Genomic DNA, 12,980 nt, shown 5'->3' with positions numbered 1-12,980 from the left:
GAAAAGGAAGAAATTACAACTGATACAAGAGAAATACAAAGAATAATTAGAGACTATTATAAACAACTACATGACAACAAATAGGAATACCTGGAAGACATGGATTAGTTTCTGGACAAATAAAAAACTACCCAGGCTGAACTAAGAAGAGAGAGAAAATCGGAACAGACCAATAACAAGCAACAAGATTGAAGCAGTAATCAGCAATCTTCCAAAAAAGAAAAGCCCAGATCCTGATGGCTTTACAGCTCAATTCTATCAAACCTTTCAAGAAGAATTAATACTATTTTTCCTCAAACTATTCAAAAAAATTAAAACCAAAGCCATCCTACCATACTCATTCTATGAGGACAACATACTGCTGTACGGCCAAGGCGAAAAAAAAAAAAAAAAAAAAAAAAAAGAAGAAGAAAATTACAGACGCAAAAATTCTCAACAAAATATTAGCAATCAGAATACAGCAACACATCAAATTATACACCATGATCAAGTGGGATTCATCCCAGGGATGCAAGGATGGTTCAACGTATGAAAGTCAATAAATGTGACATATCACATCAAGAAACACAAGGACAAAGACCATAGGATTCTCTCAATAGATGTTGAAAAAGCATTTGACAAAATTCAACATCCCTTCATGATAAAGACTCTCAACAAATTAGGTATACAAGGAAAGTATCGCAACACAATATAAAACATCTATGCCAAGCTCACTGCATCATTCTGAATGGGGAAAAACTGAGGGCTTTTCCCTCAAGAAAAGGAACAAGACAAGGATGCCCACACTCACCACTTCTATTTAACATAATACTAGAGGTACTAGCCAGAGTGACCAGGCAAGAAAAGGAAATAAATAGCATCCAGATTGCAAAAAATGAAGTCAAACTGTCCCTATTTTCAGATTTATGAAACTACATATAGAAAAACCTAAAGACTCTATCAAAAAACTCCAAGAGCTTGTTAATAATTTCAGTAACATTGCAGGATAGACAAAAATCTTGCATTTACATTCTCCAATTATGAGTTAACAGAAAGAGAAATCAATAATTAAGCACATTTATAAGAGTCATGAAAAAATTAAATATCTAGGAAGCAATTTAACCAAGGAGGTGAAAGATCTCTACAATAAGAAGCACAAACCACTACTGAAAGATAATAAGACACAAAAAGATGGATTTACATTCCATGCTCTTCGATTGGAAGAATTAACACTGTGAAATTGTCTATAGTACCTAAAGTGATCTACAGATTCAATGCAATCTTCATCAAAATACCAATGGCCTTCTTTACAGAAATGGAAAAACAACCTTAACATTCATATGGAATAACAACAAAAAATACCCTGAATAGCCAAAGCAATCCTGAATAAAGAAAATAAAGCTAGAGGTTTAAATCTACCTCACTTCAAATTATACTACAAAGCTATAGTAAACAAAACAGCATGATACTGGCATAAAAATAGACCCTTGGACCAGTGGAGCAGAATAGAGAACTCAGAAATCACCCCTCAGTCTTACAGCCATCTGATATTTGACAAAGATAACCAAAACACACATTGGGGAAAAGACTGCCTCTTCAATAAGTGATGCTGGGAAAATTGGATATACATATGCAGAAGAAGGAAATTAGACATTTTCCTGTCACCGTATACTAAAATCAACTGAAACTGGATTAAAGACTTAAGTATAAGACCTGAAATTGTAAAATTACTTAGGGAAATATAGGTGAAACACTTCAGGATCTAGGTCTGGGCACAGATTTATGAACATCAGCCTGAAAGCACAAGCAACAAAAGAAAAAAATAAACAAATGGGACTATATCAAACTAAGAGCTTCTGCACAGCAAAGGAAACAATCACCAGAATGAAACAACAACCTACAAAGTGGGAGAAAATTTTTTGCTAACTATGCATCTGACAAGGTGTTAATATCCATGATATAAAAGGAACTCAAACAATCACACAGTAAAAAAACAAATAACCCAGTTAAAAATGGGCAAAGAAGCTGAATACACATTTTTCAAAGGAAGACAAACAAATGGCCAACAGGTACATGAGAAAATGCTCAACATTGCTAGTCATCAGGGAAAAGCAAATTAAGACTGCACTGAGATATCACCTCACCCCAGGTAGACTGGCTATAATCAAAAAGTTGGAGAATAACAAAAGCTGACAAGGATGTGGAGAGAAAGGAATGAGTTTCTCAAACGACTACAAATTGATCTTCCATACAATGCAGCAATTCCATTTCTGGTTATATAGCCAAAGGAATGGAAATCAACATGTACAGGGGATATCTGCACTCTCATGTGCATCGCAGCTCTGTTCAAAATAGCCAAGATATGGCACCAACCTAAATGTCTATAAATGGACAAACGGAATTTGAAAATGTGGTATATATACACCATGGAATACTACTCTGCCATAAAAAAGAGTAAAATTCTCCCATTTGAAACAACATGGACGAGCTTGGAGAAACTTATGCTGAGTGAAATAAGCAAAAGCACAGAGGGAAAAATACCCCACATACTAACTTGTAAGAGGGAGCTAAGAGAGAAAGAAGGAAAGAAAGAAAGACAGCAGTGGTGTGTTGCACTTACAGAGGGAGAGAGCATACCCAGGAATACAAAATGGAGTGGGGCAAAGGGGGAAGGGAAGAAAGGTTGGGGATAATTGGGTGGGGACCCGGAGTATTATGGCAATTTGTGGTATTACGAATGGTGCCAGTATGGATCTGGCCATCACATCTTGGACACTAGTGGTGACAACCAGCTTTGTACCCCATTAATATTCATAACCAAAAAAAGCATTTTAGCACCAACATACAAACAATATACGCTATAAGATCACAATTAGCAAATGAAGTGTTTATAAAAGTAGGTTATCTAGAGTTTGGAAGTATTTCCCAGGTAGAACAAAACTATAAAACTATGGTTTGCTCTCAAGGACAGATGTACAAACCCTGTTTGTTAGACAATGTGCTTAATATACCATATATCTGCAAAGAAAATTACCTAAAAACAATACTGTTGTAATATGCTAACGAGGGAAAAAATTATACATAACTCTAAGACCATGAGTACATCTCCATACAAAGAAATATGTGAATCACTTAACGAGAGAATGCAGCTAAGGATTAGCCATAATTCTTTGCATTAAAAGTCAAAAAGATGGTCTTGAGGATGAGCAGGAAAGTCTTCAAGTCAAGTTTTAACCAACAAAAAGATCTTTCTCTGCTGAGAGAACCATAGGCAAATTGTGTCGTTTCCACCTGAAAGACGAAAACAGATAAAAGCACAAACGCAGCATTAAAAAGGAAGACAAGAAACAGAAGGTAAATTTGTGCACTTTGAAAACGAGGCGGCCGTCCTTAGCTCCAGAGTCCTGCGTAGTTCCCTTGGAGGCCAGAAGGGAGAGGTCCCCCAGCCACGAAGAGCTTCATCTCAGGCCAGTTGTAGCAGTGGGTGTAGAGAGCATTGGGGAACTCGAAGTAGTTCACCCAGAGGTCATCACGGTTGAGCCAGCCTCTGCCACAGGTGAGCTTGAGCTTCCTCCCTGCCGGCGCTGGAGAGGAATCCGGGCTGGCCGAGGCCCTCTCCTCCAGGAACTTCTGGGCGCGGACGTCATAGAAGAGCAGGGAGCCATGGCCGGTGCCCACGGTGATGATATTCTGGTAGAAACTCAGCGAGCGCACGCCTGTGCCGCCATATCGGGAGCACAGGGGCCGGATGTTCTGCTGGCGCTGGCGAGGATCCAGGAAGGAGACATGGGACTGGGAGCCCACCGCAAACAGGGACAACTCGTTGCAGTAGGTAAGGCACACATTCTCTCGGCAGTAGGGTAGCCTGATGGACAGCAGCCTGGACAGGGTGCTCCTGACTTTCCACAGGTGGAAGTAGCCGTCCAGGGACACCGCTCCCAGTTCCTGGTTCTTGCCGCTGAAGGCCAGGGCCCGCACCTTGCGGTTACTGGGGTTGGTGCTGGCCCTGGGGATGAACTTCATGTCCCTCGGACGGATGTGGGCGTACACGGGGAACCCCGCATCGTTGTGCCAGGGGATGCTCCCATTGAATATGTCGGAGTCCACCCTCCACAGCGCCACGGTGCCGTCGCGGGAGCCACTCACAGCCACGGTGTCGCTCACCCAGGCGATGGAGAAGATCCAGTCCTTGTGGCCGTGGCGGTCGCCGAGACACACAGGGTCCAGGGTGGGCAGCTGGTAGATGGCCAGGCTGTTGGGGTTTTTGCCCCCAGTGGCCAGAAGCGTCTGGGAAGGATTGAGCTCGATGGCGTAGATGCCGCAGCCCGGCTGGGCCCGGGCCGGCCCAGGCCCCCTGTCCTGCAACAGGGGGATGCGCGTGATCTGTCCCGACTGCACATCCAGCACGAAGAGAGTGTTACACTTGGTGCCGCACACCACCTGCCTGGCGTTCAGCCACTGCGACGCGAACACCTTGTTGAGGGTGCCCAGGGACAGCTGGCGCTCGGTCAGCAGCTCGGGCAGCCTCCGCACCGCGTAGACGCGCAGCTCGCCCTCGAAGCCAGGGCCGGCGCTCCAGGACCCTCTGTGTCCGCAGAGCCTTTACTCACTGTCGGGACAGCAGCCAACTAGCCCTCTTAAAATACCTACTTGAATAAAATCTGAAACCTAAAACACAGTCAAGCAAGGGGTAGAAGAAGCCCTGACCGAGATCTGTGTGAAGAAATGAAGTGCACTTGGTGTAATCCTGGGAGACTTTTCGCTGCCATTAGACACGGAATTTGGCAGAGAATGGGGGCGTTTGGCAGCAGCAGGGAGACTTTCACCCTTATGTAAGTCCTGCGGCCCCTCCAGTTTCAGCCCCTCTGCTGGTGTCTTAGCAGTTTCAACCAAATATTTCACCCCTGCCTCTCAAGTTGAGATCTCTGAGCTTTTGTACCCGAGTCCATGAGGAGATCCAAATGCAGATCCCTGGGCCCCACATTCCGTTCATAGGAATGTCTGGGATTCCTTGGTTGGGCAGGAGAGCCTTTAAAACCTGGTGGGGGGGTGGTGGGGAGAGCGGGGCGGGGCGAGAGTAGGGGATCTTTGGAGGCATAAAGAGGTGGAGTGGAAGAGTCCAGGGGAGGAGCACCCCCTTCCTACTACTGGGAGGGAAAGCTAATGTCACCATTATCAGTCCCAAAGGCCCAGGTGCTTGGGAAGAGCTCCCTGCCGCCTTGGGTTGTGGTCCTAAGGGATGGATAGAATTTTTACAAGCAGAGAGAAAGATAAAAGAACTTTCCAGAAGAAGGCATTCATATGGATACAATGGTGAGAATGTAGAGGGTTCAGCACTCCTAGTTGTAGATAGGTTCATACCCTGTCTGCTACTTCAGGGCAGCCAGTCCGGTTGCAGGCCCATACTGGGCATGCTCAATTACACAGCGATAGCAGTTACACAGTGATACGTTGTGTGGAGAGGCTGGTGGCTGATACCAACTATGGACAAGCCCCTATTCTCCTCTGACAAAAAAATGTTTGGGTGGGTGCGTGTGGGTAGGAATTTACTTCTCTGATCAGTCAGGGGAAGGAGATCATAGGAGCTACTTTGTTGCCACTTTCCCCTCTCCAGCTTCCCTGCCCTTTTAATTCTGTCCCCTTCCCCCTTTCCTTTTGCATCTTCACCTCAAGTGCACAAATTCTATGTAAAAGCCATGTGTCCTTCCTCGCCAATCCAGTCCAACTGCTGCATCTCAGTGCTCCTCAACACTCCTGCACCACAGTTCTGACTCCTCTCCTTGTTATTCACTCCATAGCAACAGAAGAGGTCGCATCTGCTTGTTGTGGTAAACAGGGAATTAGGAAAACCTTCATGAAAGAAGGAGGCAACCATATGTTTAAAGGCAGGGATATTATAGAGATGTGGTTCACTAGTCTTAGTGTACGTTAAAATCACAGGGGCAGCTTAATAGATGTGCATATTCCTTAGCTCTATCCCAGAAGAGTTGATGCAGCTGGTCTGTGGACCATTCTACCAGAAACACTGGTCTAAGCTCTTCTCACTCAGATGGGGACAGGGTGTGTTTCAGGTGGGAGATTTAACATCTTCAGTGTATGTACTAGTGAAGGTTCTCCAGAGAGACAGAATCAATAGGATATGTTATAAATGTATGAGAGGGGATTTATTAGGGGAATTGGCTCATGTGATTGTGAAGAGAAGTCTCATGATAGGCCGTCTGCAAACTGGATGATGGTAGCATGGCTCAGTCCCAGTCCAAAGGCCTCAGAACTAGGGAAGCCGATGGTGTACTTGGTTTAAGTTATGGAACCCAAAGCTGAAGAGTCTTGAGATTTGATGTCCACGAACAGGAGAACAGAGTGTACCCCAGCTCCAGTGAATAGAGGGAGAGATTCACCTTTTTCTCCGTTTTTGTTCTCTCTGGGCCCACAGTGGACAGGATGGTTCCCACCCATCTTTCCAACCTAGTCCACTCAGGCTGTCCTGCTAAACTCTTCTGGAAACTCTCTCATGGATACAACTAAAAAAGCTTTACCGGGTTTCTTGATAGTCCTTGATCTAATCAGGTAGACACCTAGAATTAACCATCATAGTGTACTTCAAGGTTTTCTTGAAAATGGACCATATTCAAGTGACTATTGTGAAAGCTTTGACAGTTAAAGAGGCCATAATCAGGTAGAGGCCAAAGCAGAGTGGCCCAGGCAGGAAAATTGTACTTACTAGGTATATAGAACTTATATTTTGCTATTACCTTCCATCTTTACTATATCATTATACTAACAGGCATGTTGCAGGAGCTTTACAAATATTGTCTTCTTTAATCCAGTATTATAATTGTGGGAGCCACATAGTTGTAGGTTATGATTTTGTTCAAAGTCAGTGAATTATTAAGTGAACCCAAGTAATCTGAATCCATACTCCATGTTCTTATCCACATCTCAGAGATTGGGAAAATGCCAGAGACTGAGTGAAAGTTCTGCTAGTGATAGATTTTTAATAAGCCTTACCTTCTTGCAGCACCACAAATGATAGGATATGGCTGTGGGACATCTCTGCAAGTTGGATGCCAGGAGTAGAAACACGAAGAGTAACTGTGGCAGATTCTGGGATTCAGTCTGTGATCAGTTGCAAGGACTACTAAAAGCAGCAGTTCCATAGCTGTTCTGGAGCGACAGCAGAATAGACTAGTAAGGACCAGTGTAGGTTATCCTGATGTCATCTTGTAGTAGAGCAATCGGTGGGGGTACCCATAGCAAACATGAAGAACTAAGGACCACATCCATCTCCTTTTTCCTGTGACCAAGTAAGCATCAAAAGTCTAATGATATCCCATAGAGAGGGGAAGGAACCTTTGACACTGCTGATATTGGACTCTCTACCAGCTAGGATTCAAACACAATTTGATTTAGAAAAATAAAAGAATGTGCTATATAGCATTCTCTCTGGTCTCATGGGAGAAGAAAATATCCATTACCTAGGAATCAAAAGAACAAGGAGAGGGATTTCTATGCTCTGGGTGATGAGGTACTGAGAGGCAACCCCTTACACACTTAATATCCTCCCCCCAAGTCATAATGCAGTGGTCTTATGTCTGTAGTAGTAGAAGGTGGATATTATAACTGTCCAAAACATCTTGAAAATATAAAGAAACTTCCAGTTCTGGCCAGTATGGAGTAGCCCCATTTTTTTTTCAGGTCCTCCCTCTTAAAACTAAAAAAAAAAGAAAGAAAGAAATATCCTGAACATAGCACAACTAACAACTAACAGAAGTTTTAGAAAGATGAAAAGGAGTTGGATATACTAAGGACCCCAGAATTTGAGGAAACACAGCATAGTGAGTTCCCTGGGTTCCCTTATTGTGTCCTATATATTCTGGACAGAAAGCTGCAGAAGTCTCCAACCCAGAACCATTAACAGCCCCAGATAATAAAAGCTACAAGAAAAGCCCATTGCCCTTAGGCAAAGGATCTAAAAAAGAGAGTCCTAACAGTAGCAAACCTCTTTTAGCAATACTCACTTTACTCCAGCCAAACACAAAGAGAAAAACTACCTCACCTCACTCTGCCACACACTGTTTCAGACAGGATAAGTGGGGAGCTGACCTTCAGTGGCAGAAGAAGGTGTTATACTCTGATTCCCCATCAGTGGTAGTGTCAGTATAATCCAGTGGTGAGCTAAGCCTCCACCCACACCCAACCAACAAAGAGACTTAAAGGCAGGGTTTGAGAAGCAGCTAACCACCACTATGCTTCTGCCCCCTCCTCTTCACCAGTGCCAGTAGAGCTCAGTGAATAACTGAGTTTCCACTCCCACCAAGCATCAGTGAGACTGAACAAAGCAGTGAGAGTCAGAGATAGTCATTATTCCACTTTCCCCGTCTCTGGTATGAGCCAGGAGATGAACTTCCACACCCACCCAGCAGCAAAGAGACTGAGCAAGGAGATGGAAAGCAGTGCTAATCCTGTTCCTCAAAAAATAGTGAAGTATGTACACCTACAGATTCAAGAAACTATTGAATACAAATATCATAACTTTAAATAAATCCACACCAAGACACATTATAATTAAACTTCTCAAAACTGAAGATAAAGAAAAAATATTCTTAAAAGCAAACAGAGAGAAATGACACATTACCTCTACTGAACAACCAAGTCAAATGACAGCAGATTTCTTTTCTGAAACTACGGAGGCCAGAAGGAATTGCTGAAAGAAAGATATGTCAACAACAAATTCTATATCCAGCAAAAATATTCAAGAATTAACTGAAATAAAGACATTCTCAGATGGAAAAAATAAACACAAAACTGAAAGAATTTGTTAGTAGAAAACCTATCCTTGAAGGATGGTTAAAAGAAGTTCTCTAAGTAGAAGGTAATCTTAAAAGAAGACTTGAAATTTTAGAGAGGAAAGACGAAAATAAAAATGGATAAAAATATGAGTAAACATAATAGACTTTCCTACTTCTCATGAGTTTCTTAAATCATATTTCATATTTGAAGCACAAATTATAGCACCATCTGATATTGTACTCAATGTATGTAAAGGAAATACTTAGGACAATGATATTTGAAAGCAGAGAAGGTAAAGGGACCTTATGGGAAGTAAGGTTTATACACTTCATTCAAGGTAGTAAAACCTTGATAACAGTATACTGTGATAAATTACATATGTGTTTAATGATGTCTATAGTAACCACTGAGAAAGTTCACAAACTAATATACTCAATAATATTATTAATAAATGAAGATGGAATTTTTTAAAAAAGTGTTCAAATAACCGACAGGTGAGAAAGAAGAAACAGAACAAGAATAAGAGGAAACAACAGAAAACAAATAAGTGGCAGACTTAAGCCCAAACATATCAAAAATTACTGTAAATATAAATGATCTAAATATACTAATCAAATAAGAGAGATGAGAAGAGTTGATTCAAAAGAAAATATGATCCAAAAATATGCTTTCTACAAGTAAATTCCTTCAAATGCGACATACATAGGCTAAAAGTAAAAAGATAGAAAAAAGTATATGATGCAAACATTAATCACAAAAAAGTAGGAGATGCTATATTAGTATCAAATAAAATGGACTTCACAGTGAAAAAAATATTAGAGTGAAAAAAGGTTATTGCATAATCTAGAATTCACAATCCTGAATGTGTATGTGCCAAACCTGAGACATTCAAAATATATAAAGCAAAAACTAATAGAATTGGAAAGTGAAATAGGCAAATCAACACTCCACTCTAGAACAACTATACAGAAAATTAACATGGATATAGAAGAACTTAACAACCCAATCAATCAACTGGATCTACTCGACATAGGAGTACACTCCACCCAACAGCAGCAGAATACAGTTTTTCAATCTCACATAAAACAATCATAAAGAAAGACCATATCCTGGCCCTAAAACAACCTCAACAGATTTTAAATATTGAAATTATAGAATATGTTGTTTGACCATAATGGAATCAGACAGGAAAACAGCAACAGAAATATAACAGGAAAATTTCCAAACACTAAACAGCACACTTCTAAATAATCCATAGTTCAAAGATGAATGTGTCAAAGGAAATAAAATAATGCATAGAACTGAGTAAAAGTGAAAATACTACATATCAAACTACAAAGCCCAAATCTGACCACCTACTGATGGCAGCCCATGGAGCCCCAGGGGGCTCCATCCTGAGGGATGTAGTGGCCAATGTTGACATGTGGTCATCCAATAGAACAGAAAATTATTCAATGACATTTACAAACCAACTTGTGGCTAAGGGGGGTAAAGGTTTCAAAAATTTTTAACAAGCAAGTTACTCATGTATTCAAAGATGGATACTGGAGCACTTGGGATAAAGTTCAGAAGAGAGGAGTAAAGCTCATTTCAGTGTTCTGTGTTGAAAATCACAGGACAGCTGGAGTGCACATTGATGAATCATTATTCCTTGTTACTTATGAACATTTATCAAGCCTAATTTTTTTAAGTATATGCAACCCAAAGATTTTATTCCTAAAACAACATAAAATAATAAAATACTTCAAAAGAAATTTGAGAAAATGGCTAAAGAGTTATAAAGGCAAATGACAAATCTAAATCATGATGTACCTGTTCTCTTATTTGAATGTGATAGTTCATTGATGTATAGTCCCCCAAGTAAAATTTATGGTAGTCATCACGGCGTAATGGAGAAGATATTACAAGAGATGAAGGACAAAGGGGAAAATCTTTCCTCTACCTCTTCCAAAATGATTGAACAGCCTCATGATAATCCAGTTAAATCCTTGCTAATAGTTTACACACATCTTCTGATGCTCTTTGTGGAAACTCAGGATGTGGAAATTAGAAAAGGAAGTTGGGAGGATCTATTAATAAAATTAAAAGTGGCATGTGTATTTCTTCATTTGTATTGAAAACAAATAGTACTCATGCATCAGCATCTTCTAGTTACCTCAATCAATTACATCCTCAAAAATCCAGGAAGAAATAAATTGGCAAAGAGATACTGTAGGTGGAATAGTCACCTCTGGCAAAAAGCAAGCTGAAGGTATATAAAAGGAGATGTTTGTTGAGAAATAGTTTGTCTCCTACATTATCTACAGCAATGGGTCACATTTTGATACATTCGAGACCCAATATAATTCCTCAACAAAGAGAAAATGAATGTCAGAGGACTTACACTCACCTCCAAAAGAAAAGCTAAAGAAAAAGAGGTACTGTAGGAAATCTGTAATGCTAAGGTTGTTGCTGTTTAAGTCAGAAAACAGACTGCAGTTCATGACCAGATCTACTATTGAGACTCTTGATTGTGGGGAGTCCTGGATCTACAATTGAGATTCCTGATTGTGGGGAGTCCTCATATGATGATTATTCTTCACCTGATAATCTTAAGGAAGGGAAATCAGAGAATCTTCCTCCTGAATTTCAGCCATCATCAAGCCCAGCTCTGTTCGACAGCAGAAGTCTTTCTGAGAAGGAGACAACAATCATATTAGAAATGTCTGTTTTTTCCTGCACTGGTGAAAACCCAGATCAGTCAACATTACCAATTTATCAGTAAAAACTATGTCCAGTCCTCATAAACCTGCAAATGATGAACGCAATACAGCTTTGAGTTTTAACATCTGCCTATGAAGAAGCTCCAGGGGGTTGTAGAGAGGCTGGCCCTCAGCAGAGAGAAGACACATGCCTAGATAGAAACAACTTTCCTTGTACCATTGATGACCCTGCCCATCCAAAAGGACATCATGGAGATTTAACTCCTTTGAAAGCAAACAGTAAAGAAATGAAAGAATTGCTTGATAGTAAAAACATGCCAAAAGAAGGTACCGCTTCCAAAATGCTGAGCTCTTCTGAAGGTAAAGCACAAAGTGACTATAAGATAAATTGTGTCGATGATTGTGATGTGGAGAAATATAGAGAAGAAAAGGAGAACTTATCCAGAGGATATAGTGAATATATGTGAATCTCCTTTTGCAAATATCTTTGTTATACAAATATGTAATAGTTCATACATATTTTAAATTTATCACATTTTAATAATTAAAATAAAAACTACATAGCACACAACTGAATCAGTACTGAAAGGTAAATGTATAGCATTATATGTTTAACATTAGAAACAAAGAAAGGTTAAACCTAATCTAAATTCTTATTTCAAGAAACTAGAAAAACAAGAGGAAAATAATCTCAAGGCAAGCAGGAGGAAGGAATTTATATAGACAAAAGCAGAAATGAATTATATTGAAAGCGAAAAACAATGGAGATAATCAATGAAACAAAGAACTGATTCTTAAAAAAACAGATAGATAGACAGACAGACAAATCCCTGTCAGCAAGACAGACTGACAGAAGTGAAGAGATAAACACATATTAGTAGTATCAGGAATAAAATTGAAGACATCATTATAGATCCTACAAATTTTATTATGGGATAATAAGGGAATAATATAAGCAATCTTACACACATGAATTCAATAACTTAGAAGAAATGGACTGAGTCCTCAAAAATTACAAACTACTGCAACTTATCGGGTTTTTATTATTTATTTATTTATTTATTTATTTATTTATTTATTTATTTATTTATTTATTTTTTGCTGACTGGCTGATACAGGGGTCAACTCCTTTGACCTTGGTGTTAAACTCACCCAATTTTAAATAATTTAGATAGCTCCATTTCTAATAAGGAAATTAAATTGATAATTTATTTATTTTTTCTACCAAAATTTATTTTATTTTGTCAATATACAATGTGGTTGATTATTGTGGCCCATTCCCAAAACCTCTCTCCCTCCTCCCTCTCCCCCCTCCCTCCCAACAATGTCCTTTCTGTTCGCTTGTCGTATCAACTTCAAGGAATTGTAATTGTTGCGTCTTCTCCTCCCCCCCCCCCAGGTTATTTGTGTATTTATTTATTTATTTATTTTTAGCTCCCACAAATAAGTGACAACATGTGATAAAAAATATGGAACGCTTCACGAATTCATCCTTGCGCAGGGGCCATG

General features: G+C 40.1%; 1 protein-coding gene and 1 pseudogene across 1 annotated transcript; one reads left to right on the top strand and one right to left on the bottom strand.

The window, feature by feature from the left end:
- Nucleotides 1-3,231: 3,231 nt before the first annotated feature.
- LOC103608636 (DDB1- and CUL4-associated factor 12-like protein 2) lies at nucleotides 3,232-7,136 on the bottom strand. Its single transcript, XM_008593046.1, has 2 exons — nucleotides 6,988-7,136; nucleotides 3,232-4,564 (listed from the first exon to the last, which is right to left on the bottom strand). Exons 1-2 carry the CDS (start codon nucleotides 7,134-7,136, stop codon nucleotides 3,370-3,372), a joined length of 1,344 nt encoding a protein of 447 aa, XP_008591268.1. The 3' UTR covers nucleotides 3,232-3,369.
- A 2,994-nt stretch (nucleotides 7,137-10,130) lies between these two features.
- Nucleotides 10,131-11,938, top strand: LOC103608635 (annotated as a pseudogene).
- Nucleotides 11,939-12,980: the final 1,042 nt, after the last annotated feature.

Source organism: Galeopterus variegatus, unplaced genomic scaffold (assembly GCF_000696425.1).
Source record: "Galeopterus variegatus unplaced genomic scaffold, G_variegatus-3.0.2 Scaffold8656, whole genome shotgun sequence".
In the NCBI taxonomy this organism is placed as follows: Eukaryota; Metazoa; Chordata; class Mammalia; order Dermoptera; family Cynocephalidae; genus Galeopterus; species Galeopterus variegatus.
This window is presented reverse-complemented; position numbering and strand designations above follow the sequence as displayed.

Bases quoted from the DNA above. Each gene is read 5' to 3' on its own strand.
- LOC103608636 (XM_008593046.1), bottom strand. From the start codon at position 7,136: ATGGAACTGCTGCTTTTAGTAGTCCTTGCAACTGATCACAGACTGAAT. The intron at 4,565-6,987 runs GTAAGGCTTATT...CTGCGGACACAG, and splicing joins ATTTGTGGTGCTGCAAGAAG to AGGGTCCTGGAGCGCCGGCC.